Source organism: Pteronotus mesoamericanus, unplaced genomic scaffold, assembly GCF_021234165.1.
Source record: "Pteronotus mesoamericanus isolate MK-2021 breed Mesoamerican mustached bat unplaced genomic scaffold, CSHL_Meso_final scaffold_99, whole genome shotgun sequence".
NCBI lineage: Eukaryota > Metazoa > Chordata > Mammalia > Chiroptera > Mormoopidae > Pteronotus > Pteronotus mesoamericanus.
This window is the reverse complement of record NW_026555330.1, coordinates 10,713,396-10,737,317: the sequence shown is the minus strand read 5'-3', so window position 1 is coordinate 10,737,317 and position 23,922 is coordinate 10,713,396. Positions and strand designations below refer to the sequence as shown.

The following is a 23,922-nucleotide window of genomic DNA, read 5'->3' as shown; positions in this document are numbered from 1 at the left end:
AGATCCTCCCACTTCTCTCGGGCAAGTTTTTTGTTTTTAACACCTTCAGCATCTGCCTGGAGTTTTAACCATGTTATTTTCCAATCACTACAAAGCCTCACCCTTCACGCCCAGGAACTGGCCTCCCAAGAACTGTCACTCGCCCTTGGCGCAAGTCTCGCGAGAAAGTGGCTGTATCTCGCGGTATTTCCGTGTCACCAGAATCCTTAGCGCGAGGCGGAAACATATTTCTTTATCCAAGTGTGTGTCTCCCTGCGGCGTTTGCGCTCGACGTCCCTGTGGCTGCGTGTCCCAGGCAGATGGCGGCCCCCGAGCAGCCGCTGCCCATGTCCAGAGGATGCCCGAGCTCGGCATCGCTTTCTCCGCCGCGGGGCGACCGAACCCTGCTAGTACGGCACCTGCCGGCCGAGCTGACCGCGGAGGAGAAAGAGGACTTGCTCAAGTATTTCGGGGCGCAGTCCGTGCGCGTCCTGTCCGATAAGGGGCGACTGGTAAGGGCGCGCCTATCCCCAGCCGCCCGCGGGGCCCTGGGCCGCCGAGCCGGGGAGGAGCGCTGGCGCAGGGCGGGCTCCCCGCCTTCCCACCCCCGGCGCTGGCCTGCCAGGGGGCAGCTGTGAAGGGTGGAGCCTGGGTTGGTGACTGACAGCGCCGCGGAAGGGCCCGGGGGAAGGCGAGGCGGGAGAGCGCGGCGCGCCTTAGCTACGTGCCGTGCTCCGACCCTCCCGGGAGTCTCAGAACTACGATTAGGGGGTGTTTCCTCTGAGACTCCGTATTCTCAGAAATATGGAACAAGGGACTTTTTTAAAAAGTCTTATTTATAAGACCGTGTTAAAGCAGTCCCTTGAAATAGAGGAGAAAACTACGATAGTTACTTTGAGTAAACTAGTTAGATGTTTTAGATGGACTTGTCTGCATTAAAAGAGAAAAGGCGCTGTTACGTTTCTGCACGATGGTCTTTAGTGGGGCAAAACATTAATGGTCCTAACGTCTCCCCGGTGATTCTGATAGGCAGTCAGGGTTGAGGATTCCTGAAAAAATAAATTTTTATCCAAGTGCATGTACAGTAAGTGCTCAGTGTCGCTGATAGGTTCTGCAACTTGAAGCAAGGTGACATATAAGGAATGAAGTTTTACCGTAGGCTGATGGATGCAAGGAAAGCCCTTATAATAAGGAAAGGAGTTTGAACATTATTCGAGGACCTGCTGTATACTAGCACATACAAATGTTCTTCTCTATGGTTCCATTTAAGTACACTTGATTAGGTCACCTTGGATCCCATTAGACAAAAGTGCAATTGTGGTATAATTACTCAAGCAACTTAATTTTTTTTTGTATTTTTTCCCAAGACCATTTAGTCTTTATACCCCTCTCCCCCAGCAATCACCACACTCTTGCCCATGTCCCTGAGTCCTTTTCCCTTTTGCTCAACCCTCCACCCCCCAACCTCCCCACCCCACTTAGCTGTCATCCTGCTCTCTGAGTCTGTCTCTATTGTCAAGCAACTGTAAATGCTTTAGTAAGCGTTGATGAGAACTTTCCCTTAGCATAATAATGCATTTACTTTCGATTTAAAATGTTCCTTTTCTGATGGCTTTACAAATATTTACAATTTATATTTAAAGAGCGATTTCTCCCACTGAACCCTTATTACAAAGATAAAGCCCAGAGGAAATATGCCCTCAAGGAATGTTTTCTTGTGGTTGTTGAACATTTTAAACTCAGCATTTGGCTTTGTAGAGGAAAGTTTAAGATTAGATGTGTTATAAAATGGGAAATGTTTTATATTTTTGGGTGGTTTGAGGGTGGTCTGTTGTGTATGGTAGCAGGCTTTTTAAAAATGTTTATTTTTATTGATTTTAGAGAGAAACATTGAGTTGTTGTTTCACTTATTTATGCATTCACTGGTTGTTTCTTGTATGTGCCCTGAATGGAGATCAAACCTGCAACCTTGACCTATTGGAAGGATGCTCTAAGCAACTGAGCCCAGGGGGCTGGGCTATAGTAGCAGTTTTTAAACTTCTGGTGAAACTATGTATACAGTGTGCTCTGTGTATATATGACAAAGGTTACATAGTTTCTGTCTCAAAGAAGTCTGATCCAAAAAAGATTCAAAACTAATGAAATTAGTAGTAATCAGTTAAAATTATCTAGATTTTTCATCCTTTTCCAAGATTTTATGAATGTGTTAAATCCAGTAAGTCGTAAAATATCAGACATCCTAATGAAAAACTGAAATAATATTGGAAATAATTTGTACCTTAATTCTTTTTCAGAAACATACAGCTTTTGCTACTTTTCCTAATGAAAAAGCAGCTATAAAGGTATGACTTTTTCTTTACTATTAAAGTTATCACCAATTTTCTATTTAATCATGGTTCAAAAATAAAACATACTGTTAAACTGCAGTTTTGAAAAGCAAAAGGGTTTATATTTCAAGATTTTGCCCCACAAGCTACATTTGGTTCGTCAGTTGGCAGATCTTACCCAAAGTTTGAAGTATTTAGATGTAAGAATAGTATATTAACTGGAAATACAATGAAAGTTGAATTACAATTTCTTGTAACTAAAAATAAATTCTAAAGGATATAAAGATTGATAATTTTGTAACTGTTGCAAGGCAAGATGTTTTAGGTCTCCAAGGGAGTGCGGTGTATGTTGTGTTCCGGGAATGGTTTGCAATGGGGTGTCCATTTATGTAGACCTTGTAACGATTAGCTGGATTTTGAGAAGGAAACAGAGGGCGCTGGGCTTTCCGGGTTCGAGAACACTAATGGAAGGTGTGGGGCATGGGAAGCCTACAGTGAAGCAGGAGCTGTGGGGTGGAATGGAAATAGGACTTGCCACATAGGTTCAGTCTAAATTCAGGAAGGAGGGATTGAATTTTGTTTAGCAGCTGTTCTAAAGGCACTTGATACTTTTGAGCCAGCCAATCCTGTGGTCAGGCCTGCGGAAGATGCCTGGTAGAGCTCGTATAATGGGCGGCTCTGGAAAAAGTTTAGAGGTAGGAAGGCCAAACGGGGCGCCAAGATGAGAGAAATGATAAAATGGCCAAGGCAAGAGAAGGGTCCGCGTACATTGGTGAGAAGACAAAGGAAGAAGAAGGGATATACCTGGTCGAGACTGGGTGTGTGGCTCTCGTCATGTGGAGGTGTGGAGGCTGAAAGAGAGGGGGCACCGAGACCTGTGAACCGAGTGGCTGGGGCATTACGTCAGCTGACACGAGGGGCAGGGTTCAGGGGATGTGTGCAGAGGTAGACAGTGAATTCAAAGGTTAAGTGTTAACTTTGAGGAGCCAGTGGGCTACTTCTGAGGAAATATTTGTAAAACACCTAAAAATATGGCTCTCGAGCTGAGGCAAGATCAAAGATGGAGTTTCTTCACCCAGATGAAGGGCTCCTGTTGCCCGGAAGACTGGCCAGCAAAGGAGGCTGGCAGACCTGCTGTGGTCCACCTGCCCTGTTAGTTTACGCATAGAAAAAAATTATGCATAGGGCAATGTCTTTGGGAAGTGTTTCTAGCAAAGAGAAGAACTGAGGAGGTAGGAGCAGTGGTAGGTCTTTAAGCAACAGTGCATTTAACTAATTGATTTTTTAAAAAAGGGGAGAGACATGTTTAAGAATAAAGTAAGTAGCTGAAAGAGCTAGGAAATTAGTTAATGTTAAAAACAAAAAACCTGAACTCCTTGAAAGAAGAATGTGCGTGACATCCTTTTTGAGAGGCAGGAAGATGAAGCAGCTAGCGTGCATACCTGCATTTCAGGTGATCAAAGGGTAACTGATGGTGAAGAAGCTTGGAATTGATTTAGGGGCTTGAAAATCATTGCAACATTTTGAAACTGATGTTGTCTAATGAAGGAGTCAAAAAAGGACGCATAAAGATGCAATCTGTTCAAAACGTATTACATGCCTACTGTGTGCAGGTGCTGCTTCAGGTCTTGGGATACTTGGGTGAAGAGTAGTTTTATGCCCTCACTGGGGATCACATTCTCAAAAGGGATGGCAGACCATAGAGAATAAACTTAAATTATGCAATAGTTGAGAAAATGATCAATGCTGTGGGGGAAAAAAGCAGTAGGACCCGGAGCGCTGGCAGGGCGGCTGAGCCGCACCTGAGGCCGTCAGGGCCGCATTCCAGCAGCAGGGAGAGGGTGGGCGCGGAGGAAGGGAGCAGAGGGGATGTGGGGGTGTGCATTCCAGGCGGGCGGCCAGCCGGGCCCGGGTGGCCGGGTGGCCGGGTGGCCGAAGCAGGTGGAATGCGGGAGGCCGCTGGGTGTGAGAGCAGAGCAGTCACGTGTGTCATATATGTTGGTGTGATCAGGACCCTAGATTTTACTCTGAGTAAAATGGGGAGTCATTGTAGTATTTTGAGCAAAGCAGTAACATAGTATGACTCACATATTTAAAAGGGTCACTTTGGCTGCGGGGTTAAGAACAGATGGGGAAGAGTGAAAACGGGGACCTCTGTTAGAGGTTATTGTGGTCGTTCGGTCCAGAGGCGGTGGAGGGTCGTAGCGGCGGAGAGCGTGAGAGGTGGTTAGGTCCTGGGTGCATTTTGAAGGTAGAGGCGGCCAGGCCTTCTTCATGGCCTGGAAATACAAGGCGGAAAAAGGTGTTAAGGGTAATTCCTAGGTTTTAGGCATGAATAAGTGGAAGAATGGAGTTCCATCAACTGAAGGGGGGAAGGTTCCAGATGGAGAGCTTTTGGGGCATAGGGAGAGAAGACGACCCGTGCCGTTTCTGGAGTTTTGGTTTCCGGGGGTTTGCTAGTCGCCCGGGGAGCCATCCAGCGGTTTGGATGGGTGTGCCTGGGCTGCAGGGCGGAGGTCTGGGCTGAAGTAGAGATGGCATTTAAATGTAAGGTGCTGGTTTAGGTCGCTGAGAAGTTAGATAGAGGACTAGTAATAGAGCGCTGGAGTATGCCAGTATTAAGAGTTTGAGAAGGCAGAAGCCAAAGAAATTGAGGAATAGAAACCAGTGAAAGAAAACTATAGGGAAGTGTGACATTTAGACGTCAAGTGAAGGACATGCATCAGGAAGGAGAGATCAGCTGTGTCGAGTGCAGGGAACGGAGGCTGACCATCGCCGTTGGCTCGGCAGTGTCCGTGACAGGCAGTGTCGGGGGACGGGCCGATTATGGCCTGAGCTCGACTGGAACGCGTTTGCAGCTGGACGGGAGGAGAGGGGTTTTAGACAGAGGGCTTAGGTAACTCTTCAGGGGGAGCAGTGGTAGGTAGGGTCACTAGCTGGAGGAAAAAGTAGGGTACGGGACGTAGGAGGGTGTTGTATACTCATGTGGAGGCTCCCATGGAGGACAGAGAATTAGCAGTGTAGGTAAGAAAACTTCTGTACAGCTCTAGAGAGGAGAGGAGAGGCTCTTGAGTAGATGAAAGAGAGTGGGATTTAGTGTCCAAGTCAAGCCACTGGATAAAGGAAAAAACATGGACAGTTAATATCACAGTAACACCTGGAAGGTCGAATACACAGATGCACCTGCTGGTAGCTGGGAGTTAGGGTGGGAATCAGAGGTTCTCATCTGGTCACTGGAGTTTTCTCCATGTAGGAAGCCAGGTCCTCGGCTACAAGACTGGGGGAGGAGAATTGTGAGGTGGAGGAACAAAGAGAGATTGGAAGAAAAAATGACCTAAGAATACTCGTGTAATAGGTGCTCGGTGGCAGCGCTCTGGTCTGCCCCGATTTGTGGCTGTGGCCATGGATTTAGAGTGAGGCTGCGCAGATTCATTGTGTTTGTTTTCTAACCATTGTCAGCTGCCTGGGAATAGGCAGAGTTGGATTTAACCAGATTTTAGTTTTGCTAAGTGGTAGAAGCAGTTCTTAGTAGGTAATAAAGGCTTGGCAGCCTGAGATTAGAAACGGGTGAGAAATAGCCAAGAAACTCCTGAGAGCATTAACAGAGAACATGTGTACATGCGGGTGGTCTCTGACAAATACCTTGTGGTGCAATTATCAAATGTTTTACTCTTTTATTCCAACTGAAGGCATTGACAAGACTCCACCAGCTGAAACTTTTAGGTCATACTCTAGTTGTTGAGTTTGCAAAAGAGCAAGATCAAGTTCATTCCCCATGTCCCTCTTCAGGCACTGAAAAAAAGAAAAGGTACGTAGATGTTATGTTTTCCTAACATTTTGGAGTGTTTTTTTAACTGGTATTGCTATTGGATTATTTTCAGACTAGCAAGTAAATAATTTGAAACAATAAATGATAGATCTCTCTAATTGAATCTAGTACATTAAAACATTTATTTTTGTTCCTAATTGTGCATTAGGAGTTGATTGAATATTAGGAATTAATGTGAAGTAGGAAGAGAATGGGGTTAAAAGCACTCACTTTAAGTGGGAGGGAAGGTAACTCGTATAAAGTCTTTGTTGTATCACAGGCAGCCGGTGGTGTCATGAACAGACGTGGCTTTTGGACTCAAAGACTGGTATTTGGTTCCCAGCTATGACTCTTGGTAGTTATATAATCTTTTCAGATTTGCTTTATACCAGTGGTTCTCAAAGATGAGTCTCTGGACCAGCTGCATCGTCTCTGATCTTGACTGGGATACCGATTCTTGGGCCTTACCCCAGTCCTGCTGAATTGGAGATTGGGGTGGGGGGAGGGGCTGGGTAAGGCCCCGGAAGCCTGCGTTTTAACCAGCGCTTTAGGTGATTTTGATGCAGGTGAAGACATTTGAGTACAACTCTTGAGTAAAAAAAAAAAAAAAGTAGCAGCCTTCTTCAGCCTCAGGGGCTTTTTAAGGCCCGGGGTTCCTCTCACCACCTTCCTCGGGTGGCGCAGCGAGTGCGTGGAAGTGTGGCAGGCCCTGTGTGGTGTCTGCAGCAGAGGAGGCATCCAGGAATCCAGGAAATCGAAGTCGATCCTCTTTTCCTTCCTTTTCATTGGCGTTTGCCTGAAAAATGCTCGAAGTGTTATTTATACTGGAACTCTTTCCTTAATGCCACGTGTGAAAAGAGACTGTTTTTTCTGTATCCAGTTTTTCACCCTATTTCTAAAAGCAAGGTCTGCTTGGACTCTGTGTGTTCTAGGTCTGAGGACCCTGAGGAGGAAGAGAAAGAAAAGAAGGAACTTGGTTGTTTAACTGTAGAAAATGGGATCGCACCAAGCCATGGGTGAGCCTTGTTTATATTTCGTTGTTTTAGTTTGTTGCTCTGGGTGGGTTTGTGTGTGTGTGCATGTGAGTGTATTGCAAATAGTATGATTTTTTAAAGGGATATTTTGTCATGTTTATTTTTAATTTGTTTGATTAAACATTTTGAGTTGAGTTTGTCACTGAATTTGCATTCATTAAAATGTTTAGATCTGTAAGATGAGGACTGAAAAGAAGTATTTTTTCTTTAATGGAGTCAGAAGGCAAGTTTCTTTTTAAATGTCCTTACTTGGATCTATTAGGCACAAAGCCAATCTAGAGTGCTGAGTCATTTGAGCAATTTTTATGTGTTATCAAATTCTATAAAACAAGTTATTGATATGAAACAGTAAAACGCTGTCATTGAAAATATTTTTTTAGGCTGACGTTTCCTCTAAACTCATGCCTCAAATACATGTACCCGCCGCCGTCAAGCACGATCCTAGCGAACATCGTGAACGCTTTGGCAAGCGTGCCTAAGTTCTATGTACAGGTAAGTAGAGTGAAACCAACTTCCTCAGAGTAAGTGCTGGTATAACTTGGTGTGCTGTTTTTCATACTAATTCTCATAATCTTTCATATGGTATTAATTAGACTGATTCTAGCAGGTGGTGATATTATGATAGTTTGAAGGTGCTGCGGTCAGTTCAGGCTCCTGGAACTCAGTGCCTGATGAGGTGGCTTATAAACAACATAAAGTTACTTCTCACGGTGCCGGAGTCTGGAAGTCCGAGATCGGAGGCGGGGCGTTGGGTTCGGGAGAGGCCCCCTCCGGTTGCTGATGGCCGTTTTCTCATTGTGTCCTCAGGTGGCTGGCGGAGGGCGAGAGAGCCCTCAGGTCCCTTTCAGAAGGGACGCTAAGCCCACTCCTGGGGCTCTCTCACGTGACCTGATTACTTCCCAAAGTCCACCACCTCCTAATGCCATCACGTTGGGGGTCAGGATTTAATATATGAATTTGGGGGAGGGCATCATAAACATTCAGTCTATTTCAAATGATGATGAAATATTCCTACATTCAAGTAAAGGCTTTTATAACTATAGCTTAAGCAAACCATTATGTTTAGTATTAAGAATACTAATAAATATAAGGTCATTCAGGAAATATTATTTCTGGTAATTCTTTGTTCCTTTAGCATGTACCTTCAAGTAGAGATTCTTTCCTAAAGGAAAAGACATAGTGAGCCTGTGGCAAATGCTGGAAAGTATTGATTGTAATAGGACAGTTTTTGAAATACAACATACAGATTATTTTCATATTTTACTCTGTATTTATTTACTCATTTCACAATAATTTTCCCCTGAAAAATAGCACTCCAGAGGATTTTACGTTTGAATAGTGATAATAGTCATAGAGCCTACAAGTGTTCTGGAAGGCGAGTCTTGGCAAGGGCAGTGCCCGTTGCAGCCCTGCCCCGGGGCGAGGGAGGGGTCGCGAGGCCTGCCGGCCGCCGCGCTCACTCAGTGAATCGGTAGAGCTCTTGGGGGCTTTTTAAGTGCAAAAATTATGTGACCTGAATCATCATTTTACTAAATTATTTTAAATGTTTCATTGTTTTAAGGTGCTTCATCTTATGAATAAAATGAATTTGCCCACACCTTTTGGACCAATCACCGCACGACCCCCCATGGTAAGAAAGCTCTTAGAATTTTCAGGATTCAAAGTGTCTTCTCCAGAGGTGGGATTGTCATTGTCCCGGCTAAATCTTACAAATGTTGTTTGAGGGACTGGTAATGTGCCCTGAAAACAAGGAGTACGTATGAAGGTAACATGATGATATAATAGGCAGGCGGAGACCCGGGAGGGAGGGAGGGAGGGAGGAGTCAGAGCCGAGGCCGCGCTGTGCTGTCCTTCGACCCAGAGGTGGGGCCGTCCTGTGAGACGGTCACATGGAGGAGACTTAATGGTCTAAAATTCCCATTGTTTGGTTTTGTTGCCTCTAGATCCTCACTTGCAGAAGAAGGTTTCTCATTTTTTTTTTATTAGAACTTACTATGCAGGCTTACCAGTATTTAGATGGTAGGCCTTGTCTGCTCTTGACTAGTTCTCGTTATGTGCCATAGTACTTTAGGGAATGGCGATGAGAATGTATCTGAGCGCTGACATTTAACTAGAAAATGTGCCATCGGCTGCTTTTTCAGCGTGCAGACTTTTAGCCCCGTCATGGCCCTCTAACCCCAGCACCCCAGTGCCTGCGCAGGGACAGTAGTAGGTCAGGGGATGGCGGCTGCAGGCGACAGGTACGTGCGAGTCTCAGTCACCGCACACAATCAAAGTGGCTTCTTGCTCAGGTCAAGTCCAATCCACAAATAGGGCAGAATGCAGTTCTGCTCTGCGGAGTCACTCGGAAGCCCCAGTTGTCCCCGCGGTGGGCGTTCTCCAGTCGAAGGGGCCATTACCGCGCAGCCTGCAGATCCAGGAGGCAGAGAGCTGTGCGCGGAAGGGCTGTGCGTCAGCATCCCCCTGGGTAAAACTCAGTTCCATGGTGACAGCCAACTGCCAGGGACATCTGGAAAGTTCGCCCAGCTGGGCGCCCAGGGAGAAGAAGGACGCTTTTAGCTCCGCCAGCTGTCAGCCACTGCAGGTGTTTCAGTGTGACGAATGTGTAAGAGTATCACGAGACAGGGTGAGAGTCATGCATCTGAGTGGAAGCGGCTTCCTGTTCTGGAGATATCACAGGTCGTTTCTGTTGTTGCTGTTTAGTATGAAGACTACGTGCCGTTACACGCTCCCCTGCCGCCCACGTCTCCCCGGCCACCGGAGGAACCGCCTTTGCCAGATGAGGACGAGGAATTGTCTAGCAAAGAATCCGAGTACGAAAGCAGTGACGAGGAAGACCGGCAGAGGTGTGTGATTTCAAGCATTGGTTTAGATTCCGAGAAGCACAAACTACTGGAAAGAGATCCTCTTGCTCTTGATTTTACCAGAGTTCTTTGTAATTTGGGGACATTAGAATCTGTGCATCCCTAGCCCATCAAGCACATAGGAGTGATGGGTGAAGACCCGAGACCAGGTGTCAAGACGTAAGGAAGTCCTTTGGATTGAGAGTGATTTTTCAGATTTATGACGGCGGCATTGGAAAGCACGGCCGCCCCGCGTTATCTGTGGCCTCGGTGTCTGTGGTCGCCCACTTAGCCGAGACCCATCCGTGACTCCAGAGGCAGGGGCCGTGGCGCTCTCGTGGCCCTTTGCGGGCGTGGGCGGGCACAGAGCGGTGGAGAGTCTGAGCTCTTGGACACACAGGCCCAGCTGCGGCAGGACAGGGGACGCTCTGCCTTCCGGTTCCGCCTCTCGTTCCGTAAACAAGTGTCTTTTTCGTGGTCCGCGTAGTACCACGTGTTCCCCACTTTTGTGCTGTTGGTTTGGTGACTTTGCGTTTCAAATGGCCCCCCAGCATGGTGCTGAAGTGCCGCCTCATGTTCCCCAGACCAAGGCCGCTGGGATGTGCCTTGTGGCGAGGAGGCCGGTGTTGGGTACGAGGGTTCCGGCGGGAGCTACAGTGCTGGCGGCTGAGGGTTCGGTGGTGACGTGTAACGGCCTGTGTCACACAGCACGGCCTGGGGCAGGGACACGCGTCAGACAAGGCGTGTCTGGACCGGCTGCTGAAAGGCCACGGGCAGCGGCTCGCAGGAGCCTCCCTGGGGACAGCACGTCGCCATTCACTCATTCTTTGTTTGCGGAGCGTTGATAGAATATAAATATGTCAAATAGCAAGAATAAGACCACGGGATCATATTCATATTTTTTCACCTTATTCCCCTGGACTTCATTCACCTCAGAAAACTTTCTAGAGCAATTCTGTAGGATTTCATAAGAAACTCTTGATAGCAACTACTGCAAATGAATTCTTTTTCAATTGGTTGTCCCGGGTGATCTGCGTCTGTTATTTAAAGGTTCTGGTGAAGAACAGTAGGCTGTTAGCAATGTTCAGCCGTACAGTCCACGGCATAGCCTAGGAAAGGAATGGCTAACGTTCCTAGGGCCGGAGAGTTCCGTCGGGGGAGTGGGGGGGGGGGGGGCAGCCGTAGACAGTCCCCACCCGGGTTCCGGAACGCGGCCGGCCCGCAGCAACGGGCAGCCTGCCTTGGCGCTGGGGCTGTCCCCGGCCCGCGCCCGGCCTAGGTGTCCGGCGTGGCCAGCGCTGGCGGTGCGTCCGCGCCCAGGGCAGCCGCAAGAGCGCCGGGCGGCCTGCGCCCAACCCCGGCCGGGCCTGGGCAGCGCGGGCCAACGGTCAGCAGTCTCGCTGCGGTTGCGTCCACACTCCTGCGGCAGCAGCTCGGTGTGTGTGCTCTTCCGAGGGGAAGAGCTAAAATCTAAAATCGGCGCCGTGGGTGCGTGGAGTGTCCGTCTCCATAGAGACGTGGAGGAAGCCCGCGAGTCTTGAGAGGCCGTAACTTTAGTTTGTTACTAAAGAAAGAACAGTATGGTGTACGGCGCTGGGCTATGACTTGGTCTCTCTCAATTTTACTTTTCAATAAAAACAATGATAGTAAATAGAAATGGTATAGGGAGACTGGCACAAACCATTTTATTTGTTTTTGTGTCATTATGTTTATAGAATTATGAGAACCAAGTCTTTGCATGAATTAATCTCTTCTTTCATGTTTCCCTATTATCTTCTGGAAATGTTTTAAAAAAGTATCATTTATTTATTCTGCAAGTATTTATTGATTACCATGTAGAAGCCTGGCACTGTTGTTGAGGCTTCGTGTAGTTTGGATGAGCAGTTCATGAATATGGACATGTGTTTTGTATGCCTGGATTTCCTCAGAAGAGTTTTCGGTTATCCATGGTTGTTAAGAATATAAGTTTAGAGCATGTGCTTACACTTTTCCTTGCTTAGGACAAAAAATGTAAAACTTATTTTAATCACACTCTCCTTCCCTGCATTTTATTGTGTGTGTGTATGTTTGTGTTGCTTTTGAATTGCACACATGTTGCTCTGGAGAGAGGGAGTTGTGGCGAGTGGGTTTTGAGCTTCTGCTCTGTGGGAATAAGTGTCCCACTCTGTGCAAGATACAAAAATGCCTGGACAAGATCTTTTCTAAATATTACTCATAATGGAGATAAACTATATACAGGGTATCAGTTGTCACACCTTGATTGTTACTTATAAGCTGCTCCAGAATATAGTATTTGAAAATTGTTCTCAAGTAAGTTACTTGGTTCTATAATGATTTGCAATAATTATGTACAAATACTTTTAAATAAAAATACTTCGGTCCTGGTTCCGTTTAATAATTAGACTATGAAACAAAATGTTTTTACTGTGTTTGTCAGGCCTTTTGAATGGCTGTGCAGAAAAGAGCAGTGAAGTTACATAGGTTGTATTGGTGTATCCTGTTCACTTTTTTGCATCACGTTTAGCCATTTTGGAGGGCAACTAATAATTTTTATAATAAAACTTATCCTTAAAGATAAGTAAATTCGCACTTCAAACTAAGACTAGGGTTGAGCAAGGAGATTTAGAACCTGTTCTTTTGTTAAGTGTATTATTTCTTAAGTGATGGCTTAGAAATTACACTTACAGCATACAAATTATTCTATAATTTATAAAGCCAGACACAAATTTAAGATGAACAGAAACAGTGGCGAATAGTTATGCTTCTACATAAGGAATTTTTTTTTGCTCTCCCTTCCCCCATGTAGAATGGCCAAACTAATGGAATTAGCAAATCTTCAGCCCAAAAGACCGAAACCAATAAAGCAGCGCCATGTGAGAAAAAAGCGAAAAATAAAGGATATGTTGACTATACCTGCGCCTGTTTCACACAGGTAATTTTGTTTTAGATTCTGAAATAAGGGTTGTGTATATACTGCTTGCTTTAGTCACATTATTTTAAAACAATTATGGCAGAAGTTTTACTTTGCCTATTTGCCATGAAATTCGATGTATTTTCATATCTTAGATAAAATTACTATTAATCGCAATTTTAATGTCATTTAACTTTTCTACAATGTAAATTTTCCTTGAATTCATAAGTAACTTCATAAATTGAGAAAGGAGTTTGTTAAAGGTATCTTTTTTTTTAATTTTTGAAGGAATGAATTTTTAGTCCTTCTTTTTTCATTTCACGTTACGTATTATTCCTACCTCCATTTGTCTTGATGCCAGTCTCATGCATTTGATCTCTATAGGAACCCTGAGCAGTTAAAAATAATATAATGTGAACCAAATTAGGTTCTCTAATAGCTACAGTAAAGGAATGGAAACAGATGAAATTAATTTTAATGATATATTTTATTTTACCCGTTATATATATTTTACCCACTATATATAAAATATTATTCAGCATATAATTAACAGAAACAGTTATTGATGTTTTACTTTTTTTGTGTAAAGTTAACAAAGTCTGGCATGTGTTTTATACATAGAGCACATTTTAGTTTGGGCAGCACATGTCAAGTGCTCATTAGCTACTCTGCTGGATGGCTTTATTATATAGCATATGAATATGCTGCATAAAAATGTTTACATTAAATGTAGAATGAACTTTTTTTGCATGTTTTCAAATAACTTTCAGTTCAGAATCAACAGTCCTCACGTGCTGTCTCGGGCACTTACTGCAACTTCTTAACGTCTACTCAGTCTTCTTACCGACCTAAACCGGGAATTGGATAGTGCGTGTATTAGAACGCTTGCTAGCGTTTGTTGAACTATGAAGTGAAAGTTTCACTTTGTGTAGTGCCTGTGATGGGAGTGCTTTCCCAGGACTAGTTCTAAAATGCTCAGGAAATAGGAAGCAAGTCTTACTGGGGATTTTACTCGTGGCTACAAAGTAACGTGCGGCTGTTCACACGCAGCAGCGCGCACCCTGCGCTCTCACCGTCAGATGTGTTTGACCAGCCACAGCCAGTGGGGAGTAAAAAAATCGAGTTCCATATAAACACCGACATGCCAGCTGCATTCAGGAAGGATTTAGAAAAGGAGCAACCATGTGAAGAACAAAATCGTGGTAAGCATATTGCAGTTCTGGACTATGCTGTGTAAACATTCTTCTCACTCAGCGTTTTGTGTTAGAATTAAATTTGTGTGTAATGTTTCTGTCTTAGTATTGTGAACTATATTTACAATCTGCAGTTAGGCCTTCCTCAATATCATGGACTACTATCCATTTTGAACTTTTTTTTAATAAAATTAAAACTGGTGCTTAGCAATGAGAATGTGTCACTTGGATTTTGCTAGTAATGAGGTCCAGGGTGAAATTCAGTGTCATTTATACTAAAAATATGAGAAGAATTTCTTGTGTTGACTTATTTTTTTGTTATTTGTTAAATGTGATGTTCCATGGTTTTATTAGTATAATTGTATTATTGGTTAGAAAATAGTGTAACTATCTTGTAAGTTGTAGATTTTATGTAAATTTTTAAAAATCTAAACATGGAAGATTGTTTACCAAGGTACTGTTTTAAGTTTATTAAGAATTTATTGAAATGATAGATATTTTTTCCTGCCTATTTTAGGCATTAATTTGATAATATAATGGCATTCCTTTTTCCTTTAAATTTTTTTTATTTCAGCTTTGGAAATGATACAAGTTTATAGAAAATATAATCAAAATAGGGACGTGTAAAGTAAACTTCTTAAAAGTTAACATTTCAAACCCCACTGTTCCCTATGCCACCACTTAGAGAAAACCCACTGTGAGCAATTTGGTGCACGGAGATCCTTCCAGACCTTATTATGTTTGCATAGCACTTGTCACCGGCTCAGGGACGACCGACTGGAAGCGTAGTGAGGCCCTGAGGACAGGTCAGACGTGGTCACTGACCGTCTGGAGTTTGAAGGCTCGTGGGAGCAGCTTACTACGTTGGAGCTTTAAAACACACGTTACTCTTTTACGCCTCCCCAGCACTCGGTAGTGGAGTGGTAGTGCGGTTCTCTTGTGCTCCGGTGGCCGAGGTGGCTTCCATTTTTTCAGTATCACAGAAAACACGGGGACACACGTGTTTGTTCGGGCACCTGAAGTGCCAGTGTGATCATAGGCCAGGTCTGTTAGGTGTCGCAGGGGAGCGAGCGGGAAAGCGGATGCCAGTTGGAAGTCCTGTGCCCCGGGTGGAGTGCGCTGCCAGTCAGCTGCTCCTACCTTGTCCGTTCCGTGTTGGTGATCTTTTTGTACGCTTTGCTTCCTCACCTCGTTTTTATATTTTTAAACTTAACTTACCCAGGGGCTTAGACCTGCAATGAGAGGCAGACAGGCCTCCTGTCCTGCATCAGTATCGAGTGGTAACGGTGAAGCGAGACAGAAGCGCTGTCCAGTTGTCCCCGCCTTGGTGGCTGGGGTCTGGGGGGCCTGTTTGCTCACTTTCGCACTCTGAAATGGAGCGTGTTCCGTGCATCACGTCCACAGCTCGGTAGAGATTTTGTTTGTAGGCAGTATAACTAGAATTTTTCTAGTGAATGTTTATTCTTGCCCCTCCCAACTCCATCTCCCAAGTCAGTTTAATTTTTACAGAAGCTAAAATTCATGTTTTATTAATCAAATCCATTTAATGCTATCTAAAATAAAAATTTACAATGTTTTTAATTTTCCTAATTGAATCATTTCTTAAGTGCGCAAATAATCCTGTTTCTTCACCTCTTGTATGATGAAGATTAGGACTGACTGCTTTTTTTCTTTTTGGGAGTGGAGGTTTAATGGATCTATTTTAGGATATTCAAACAGGAGTGTCTTATTTTATGATGCTTATCCAGCAATCATCTTAGAGAAGGCCAATAGTTGTTTCACAGTGTTCTGATGTAGCACTGTGAAATCTTTATACCCATTGTATAAATAATCTTGAATGACTGCATCTGATTAGCAAAATGGCTTTTATAATTGGGTAATTTTTTTGCAGTTTTTTTTCACAGCTATTAGTCATTCTTAGCGGGTAGGTTAAAGAAAATACTGATTATTGACCGCCCCTCCTGACACGCACATCCTGCCTGTGTCTACCGACTACACATTCCACTGGATGCCCCTCTGGTCTCCGGTACCTCCAACCGAATATAAACTATATACGGGTTACAGGGCACTGCAACCTTCTTCGAATTAACAAAGCTGTTGTAATAATCCTAACCTGCATGTCTTTTTCCATAGGAGGGACTGTCAACCTGCTTTTGCCCACCCCATGTGTAGAAAATAAATTCATTTCCTCTGCACCTTCCAGGCCCTCTGTACGCACCACGAAGCGACCATGGGCTGTTTGCCGTCTGCCACTGGGACGTGCTGTTCCTGTGTCACGGTGGCAGAGGAGAAGGGTTGCGAGGGAAATCATGTGGCCTGTGAACCCTAAAATATCTTGCACACCCCTGCTCCAAAGCACGGAGGAAAACACCAAAGGGCTGTAGAGCCAAAGGTCCCTTAAAAACTAAAGACAGACGCTAAGACTGTTTTGAAGGGAGGGATTTTTAATGGCTGCTGTTGGCATTACCTCTTAGATTTACCTGCTGCTGAAGGGGACGAATCCAGCATAGGATTTGGAAAAATCTTCCCCAAACCGAATGTGAATATCGCAGAGGAAAGCAAAGAGGACTCTGATGAGATGCCTTCGGAATGTATTTCTCGGAGGGAGTTGGAAAAGGGCAGAATTTCTAGAGAAGGTAAGTTCACGAAGGAAACGAGCACTTACTCCATTTTACATTTCTTCCACCCTTCAGAAACGGAACAGCGAGCCTCTTCCTGTTATTTACCTGTAGGCACAGACTTCAAAAGTCCTTCCAGTTAATGTTTTACTCACTGCTCTTCGGTTTTAATACTCATACTCCATGGGGAAGAAAGTCTCTCTCAGTCCCTTTCCAATTCATATTTGGAAACAATGTTGTTTTTTTCCTAAAACTTTTCAATGACATCTTAAACCAGTCGCACTGGCCTGCAGTCCGCAGATCACTATTCCAGTTGATAGGGCACCACAGTGCTGTGTCTGAGAGTCACGCAAAGCAGTTGTTGGTTTAAAAATCGTATTTTTAATTATTTGGTGATTGGAGGTCTATAATTAAGGATTTTATATCCTAACATAATTTTTTTAATTCCAGAGGATTTTTTCCTGTATTTTTGTACATTTTGGGAAAACATTTAGAGGTTTTTGATTGACATGGAACACCTTATAATTTTTCCCATATTAATGAGAGAGATATTTCTACCAAGCATTTCTGCATAGTACATCTCATTGTCAGGAAGAGATTATTGACACCAAGCTAGCGAAGTAGAACAGGGCCTGAGGAGCTCCATTCGTCTGAAATCCTTGATTATTATGTGTGAGGAGCTCATTCTTAACACTGAGTATGCTGGTGCCTGGTGATTCAGGAACTCGACTTGAAGCAAAACAATTATACCAGCAATTGATAATATTAATGTGGTTCAATCTCTTTAGCAAAGAAACTCATCTTAAGAGTAGCTTTAATAGTAGATGTTTTATTGGATAAATTTTAGTTATTTTATATGCCTGAAAATTTTATACTTTATTTCCTATTATCAACTTCCTATTTCCTATTATTCAGATTTTTAATGGATATTTTTATCCCATTAGCAACATTACTTTTAATTTTTATGGTTTTAACATTTTCATAATGCTTATTTTGTCTATTTAAAAGTTATATTTGAATGTTATAGGTTTTTTAATCAATTGATAAAAATATCTTAACTTTATATCCTTGTTTTGTTTTTAAATAAGAAATGGAAACACTTTCGGTTTTCAGAAGTTATGAACCTGGTGAACCAAACTGTAGAATTTATGTAAAGAATTTAGCTAAACATGTTCAAGAAAAGGTAGGTTGCAATTTACAAATAAATTTTATTATTTTACTTTGTTGTTGTTGTTGTTGTTGTTGCTGGACTTATCTGTTTTTTTCTTGTTGAAATTCTAGGACCTTAAATTTATTTTTGGAAGATATGTTGACTTTTCATCTGAAACACAACGAATAATGTAAGTGGCAATGATATTATCAGATTTTTTAAAATCCGTTATGAACTAACCCTTTTTTATCCCACCATTTTCCCTGTAGTTATAAACAGGAGTCAGCAAGCCTCCTTGTAAATGGGCAGACAGTGAAAATTTAGTATTTTAATTTTCTTGCAGGCCATACAGTATCGGTTGCAACAACCCACTTCTGCCTTTGTAATGTGGAAGCCGCATAACCAATACATGCACAGATAGTCATGGCTGAGTCCTCGTCAGACTCCGCTTACAGTAATAGCCCAGCCGTAGGTTCCAGCTACAGCAGAGGTTCCCGCAGGCCAGCCTGCCTAAAAATCACTGAAGAGCTGGGCAAAACCGGTTTCTGGGCCAGTCCCCAGAGTCCGGTTTTCTAGGTTGAGGTAGGACCCACGGATGTGTATTTCTAAAAAGCTCATGGATCACACCAAAGCTGCTGGTGCGAAGATCACCCTTGGAAAAGGGCTGTTTCAGTGACTCATCGGTAATGGCAGCAGTCAGGCAAAATGCATTCCACGGGTGGTGACTTTTAAGTGGATCGGGCTAAGCAAGGCTCCAGTTTTAGGAGAGTGGAAGAGAGGGGTCTGGTTGGTAATAGTACAAAAGTTGATGTTTGGAGTTTGAATGTTCTTTGAAATTCCACAATAACTCCTAAGCACGTAAGACCCTTGGCCATGTAATCGGAAGTGGGGAGAAGTAGAAAAGGTGAGGAGACAGGTCCTTCAGTGAAGGCAAGGGGGAGGAGTGACTCGTAACTAGTTTGTTTTAAACTCCTTGTGCTGCAGCTGGTGCTTTTAAGGTCTCACCTGGCCTGTGTATCTTTTTGGACAGGTATGCACAGTTCTTACAATTGTCTTACAATTATACTCTTTAGTGGAGAAACCCTTTCTTACCAGGAGGTCAGAAGTTTGTTTTTGCTGGCCATGCAAAATACTGGTGCTTTCTCTTGTTGCTGCCTTTGAATATGATTATAGAAAAATAAACATTTTAATGTACATAAATATATACAAATGTGCGTACATTCTTCTCCTCTATTTCCAGCATTGCCTGCAATTAGATTTTGATAGGAAAAAATAATTCTGTATTGAGAAGGCTGTACATGACAAAATGATAAATTAATAATTGTTTCCCACAGGACTAGTGATATGAATTTTTTAAATTTTTACTGCATTTTTTAATGCTTCATAAAATGCTTCTGCTAGTCCTATAGCCTATCTAAATGGCAAGCCATACATTAGTTAGAAGTTATAGTCTGTTTTTTCTAAGGACTTTTGAATATAGTTTTGTCTCAAAAGTGTTAAAAAGTAATACACTATGGAACAGAATACTACAGCTGAAATAAAAAATCTGGTTTGTGCTTCTGTCTCTAACTTGAGCTGCATGTGTGACCTTGAAGAAATTGCTGTCTCTTAGGCATCGCTTGTGAAATACTGGTTTTGCCTGGGTGATTAGTAACACCTCGTCCTGCTCTAAAATCCCTTTTCTCTGAAGTTACTTTTCTCTGGTTCTTATCAGCACTTCTTGGTTGTATGGTTGCCTTTTATCACTTGAGTAGATGGTATTGAATTGGTTGCATGGTATTTTTTAAAAATATATGAAATAAAATCTTAGGAAATTTGCTTGTATGATTGCTAGTAATATAATTTTTAAATCACATAAGGCCATGCAAAAGAGCTAAAAAAGATAGATATAAGGGCCCCCTCAAATTTATATTGCCTACTTACAGAATCAATTTTAGAAGTGAATACAAACTACAATTTTAGAAAGCCTGAGTAATTAATGTGCCAATTAGATTGCATAGCTGTTTTTCCCTCTGAAATATCAAAATCTTAACTCACTCAACGCACTTCCATTCACCGCATCAGAGCTGTCTGACATCCTTTGAATCGAAACCGCTCTCTCTTCCTTGGCTTCTAGGTTTGACATTCGCCTGATGAGGGAAGGCCGCATGAAAGGGCAAGCGTTCATTGGGCTCCCCAACGAGAAAGCAGCCGCGAAAGCCTTGAAGGAAGCGAATGGCTATGTTCTTTTTGGGAAGCCTATGGTGGTTGTATCCTTCAACTTAGCCTGTTTGAAAGACTGGGTAGTTCCTAGGAGAAGGGCGTAATTGAAACTGGTCTTCACCATCCTTCAGAAAACGCGACAGCTGGGGTCTTACTTGAGGCACGCAGTCACAAACCTGCTTACCTGACTCGGATGCGTGTCATTTCGATTTTCGTTAAAAAATGAAGGAACCTCAACAGCATGAGGTTGTTAAAATTTAGCCAAGTCGAAACGTTTCACTTATGTAGCTCAGAATTATGTTTTCATGCCAAGCCTGAGACTCCAGTATCCAGAAATATATTCGGAATCATTAAAGAAAGATGTGGTTCATTGTAGTCTTGTTTTATAGTTTAGCATATTATACTTCATATTTGTACTTGAGAATTTTAATAACCAAAATATACAATTTAGTAGCCATCCTGCTTTTAGTAGTTAATGCAGCTTGAAAACTAGAAAGCAGCAGGGTAGATGAAGGAGCAAAGGTCTAGGCGTGAAATCTGTTGGCTGGAGGGAACGCAAGTTTTTTGCTTCTCCCCCATATCGGGGACAGCAGGTGGATAAAGAAGTATTTGACGAAGGCCTGAGAGTAGAAAAATAAGTGTAAAAGGTAAATTCAAAAGCTGAATTCTTGATAATTCTTTAGAAAAGACTACTTTCTTATTTGTGAAGAAAACCTTAATGTTTAAATATTAGCAATTTGCTCGATCTGCTAGACCAAAACAAGATTCTAAAGAAGGAAAAAGGAAGTGTTAAAAATTGATAAAGGTAAGTGTGGATATAAACTAATAAAAGGAGAAGACTTGTTTGAGATAAAAGTTAGAAAGAATAAAAGCCTACTGGATTAGTAAATCAAGTTATTTCCTCAGGTTTTTAAAGGAGCGGCCAGATCCGTTGAGTTCTTCCTCTGTCTCTAACTATGCAGTACTTCCCATTAAACTTCAAAATTGTAACTACAGAATAAAGCCCATTTGTAAAGCTACCTTCAGAGAATGAATTTTATACAGGGAATGTGTCAGATTGTGAGGTTTCCCTCACCCCCACCCTGAATTTCTGGTTCCATAGGTCTGGGGTTAGGACCCTCAGGAGCCAGCCCTCCAAGCTCCCCGTGATGGGGCTGGTCGGGCCACGCCAGGACCGATTGGCCCCCCCGGGTGGGGCCGGAGGGTTTGCATTACTAATGAAAATTGAACGCTTCAAAGAACTAGATATCTGTTTTTTGTGGAATGGAATCTTTTGTCTTCTGAGCATTTCCAACTTTTAAGTTTGTGTTACATTGACTGATTTAAAGAGATGAATAGAAAGATATCCTTTTTTTTTTTAAAATTTAAAATCTTTCTGCCTTTGTATACTGGAAGAACATGAAGTAAATGGGTAAAAGCTACTGGTGTTAAGCTGAAAAAATTATATACCTTAGAGAAAATTTTGCTTAATGTTTATGCCGTTTATGAGATACATTGAATATTGGAATTTTGTGTTAAAGGATCTATATTGGTGTAGTCAGAAGTCCTACAAATACCTTAGTGAAACAGGTAAAAAGAAACAGTTTTCAGTGTGTGTTTTAAAAGCATTTATTTGTAAATTTAATGTAGAAAGTGAGAAGACATTAAACTGCCTTCTGCTGCTCTTCCTTAGAAGCCTTCCTGCGTAACACTGCCGTAGCTCTGTCATACAAAGCGTATCCTTTCTTGTTGTATCCTTTTGGGGGCAGTACTTTTTGTATTTTGTTTTTCTTAAATGTTTTGTCCCTTCCACCCACCCATTGATCCAGATTAGCAATAATTTTTTACAACTTCAAAGAAATTTTGCTAAATATCACTGTTGATTAAACAAATCTTGTATGGGTTTTAGATTTGTTGCTAAATTTTCTATGCTGTCCTTTAGATTACATGATTTTTTCCAGGAAAGTTAGTGAATCAGGTCAGTTTGTTTACTTGTAGAACGTATGCATTTACTTTGGTACAGAATTTAGCCTTTTTCTTCATGTATGTATTTTCTAGACCTAACTTAATATCACATGTATTCTGTTTCATGCCATACCTGGTTTAGGTATTCTGTATAATGTGTTGTAAGATTTGGTTGGGGAAAGGAGGTTTTTTTTTCCTTTAAAAAGTACAAATATTTATAGCAGAATAACTGGATTCCTGTGTAAATTCCAAATAAGAGTAGCAGACCTCACATCTGAGGTGTGATTATGGAAATCTCTGTTGAGACAAATAGCAAGTAGCAGTATTTTTTCCTCTTTCTTTTTCTAAACCAAACATAACAAAAGGAAGAAGCAAAGAGTAACAGAGGTGGAAGACAGAATATTGACCCAGGGTAGCACATTAAGTGAAAAGAAACAATCTCGGTGGGTATGTAAGAACAGTGGTTTCCAGACCAGTTCACGGCCAGAATCACCTGGAACTGGTTCTCAATCTTGAATGTATATGGAAATGACCTAGGAAGCTTTTAAAAACTCCTGATTAAAAAGTAAAACAAAGAGCTACCTTAAAAAAATATACTGAAGCCTGGGTTCCTGACCCCAAGTTTTGACTTTCTGATTTGGTGGGCAACATAGATGCTGGTTGAGAACTGTGGAGGAAGGAGTTTTAGACATAAAGATTACTGAACTCTGTCCTAGAATGAATAAATCGGAACCTACAGGAATGGGACAAAGAATCTAACCTGAAAAGCTTGCCTTGGTGTAGTTATAAGGATTCACCAGTTTGGAGACTAGTGTGTGAGATTAAAATGGTTTGGTGCCTGATACCAACCTAGCCGTCCAGCCTTTTGTAAGTAGGAAAGTAGAGGTTGGTGTCTCTGCTTTTCCTTCTTACAAATCCTGCAGTTACCAGAACTGTCAAAACAATTTTTAAAAAATCTTTTAGTAATCATTCTTTCCCTGAGAGTACAAAAGTTAGAAATATTGAAATTGATATTTTTTTTCCAATGGGGACAGTTAAATGTTATATTTTTTAATATCATAAATCAATTTCTGTATAAGCTGTTCTTTTTAGACAAAAGTTTGTGCTGACATGATTCACTAATTTTCTAAATATAAATATTTTAGCTTTTGGTTGTTTTGAAACTAATGAACTATTTTGTAATCATGATTATTTTTAATGAACTTTTATGGTATTTTAGGTTCCTTTTGAATTCCGTGTCTTTCCTGTGTTTTCCACCTTTGAGAAGAAATTGACCACCTGGGCTATGGAACTGTGCGTAACAGCTTTTAAAATGTATTTAAAAATTAAATCTATATTCACTTAGTTTATTGGAGATGTATCATGTGAATTTTAATGAGCATCATCTATAATAAATTATTTTCTTCTCAATAAAATAATGTTCTCAATTTTTAATGTGTTTGACACTGCTAGGAGAGTATAATTTGATAACTACATAACTTTATTATAGTAATTTTACAAGGCTAAATTTAAATTTTATTTTAATATTACAAATAATGCCCTTTTTTTATTCTTATATGTATACCAGTGCACTTACTTGCAAAAATTTTTTAAAGTTATCTTATTTCTTATCATTCTTTTAGAAGTTTTGTTCTGTTTTTTTTGGGGTGGGTCGTGTTTTAGTGGGGGCGGGGTTTCCCAGTTCAGGAAATTTTTGTTTGTTGCCCTAATTTAGCCTTTGATTTTTGTGTCCTCACAATCTATCAGAATAGCACCCAAAAGGTGCAAATGTTTCCCATATAAAATTTTCTCTTCCCTTGCGAAGTTAGTGTCCCGTGTATGTAAGTAGGGAAACTCTTTCCACAGGCAGACCTCACAGGCATGATGATTTGGTTCCAGGTCACTGCAGTAAAGCGAGTCCCACAAGTTGTTTT

At 42.1% G+C, this 23,922-nt stretch overlaps 1 protein-coding gene across 5 annotated transcripts; it reads left to right on the top strand.

The window, feature by feature from the left end:
* The first annotated feature begins 230 nt into the window (after positions 1-230).
* Positions 231-23,506, top strand: RNPC3 (RNA binding region (RNP1, RRM) containing 3). 5 transcript variants are annotated; one of them, XR_008528404.1, is made up of 16 exons: positions 231-491; positions 2,274-2,321; positions 5,996-6,114; positions 7,047-7,130; positions 7,529-7,640; positions 8,710-8,778; positions 9,852-9,994; positions 12,798-12,923; positions 13,953-14,104; positions 16,570-16,731; positions 17,802-17,896; positions 17,995-18,053; positions 19,980-20,112; positions 20,799-20,870; positions 21,695-21,780; positions 22,375-22,985. XR_008528404.1 is itself a non-coding variant. In XM_054564987.1 (15 exons), the coding sequence occupies exons 1-14, from the start codon at positions 300-302 to the stop codon at positions 20,856-20,858; spliced, it is 1,554 nt and encodes a 517-aa protein (XP_054420962.1). In that variant the 5' UTR covers positions 231-299; the 3' UTR covers positions 20,859-20,870; positions 23,229-23,506. The 5 variants fall into 5 exon arrangements, 3 of the variants coding, with proteins under 3 accessions (XP_054420962.1, XP_054420963.1, XP_054420961.1); XR_008528405.1 differs by having other exon boundaries at positions 21,695-21,795; XM_054564987.1 differs by lacking the exons at positions 21,695-21,780; positions 22,375-22,985 and adding an exon at positions 23,229-23,506.
* The last annotated feature ends 416 nt before the right edge of the window (positions 23,507-23,922 follow it).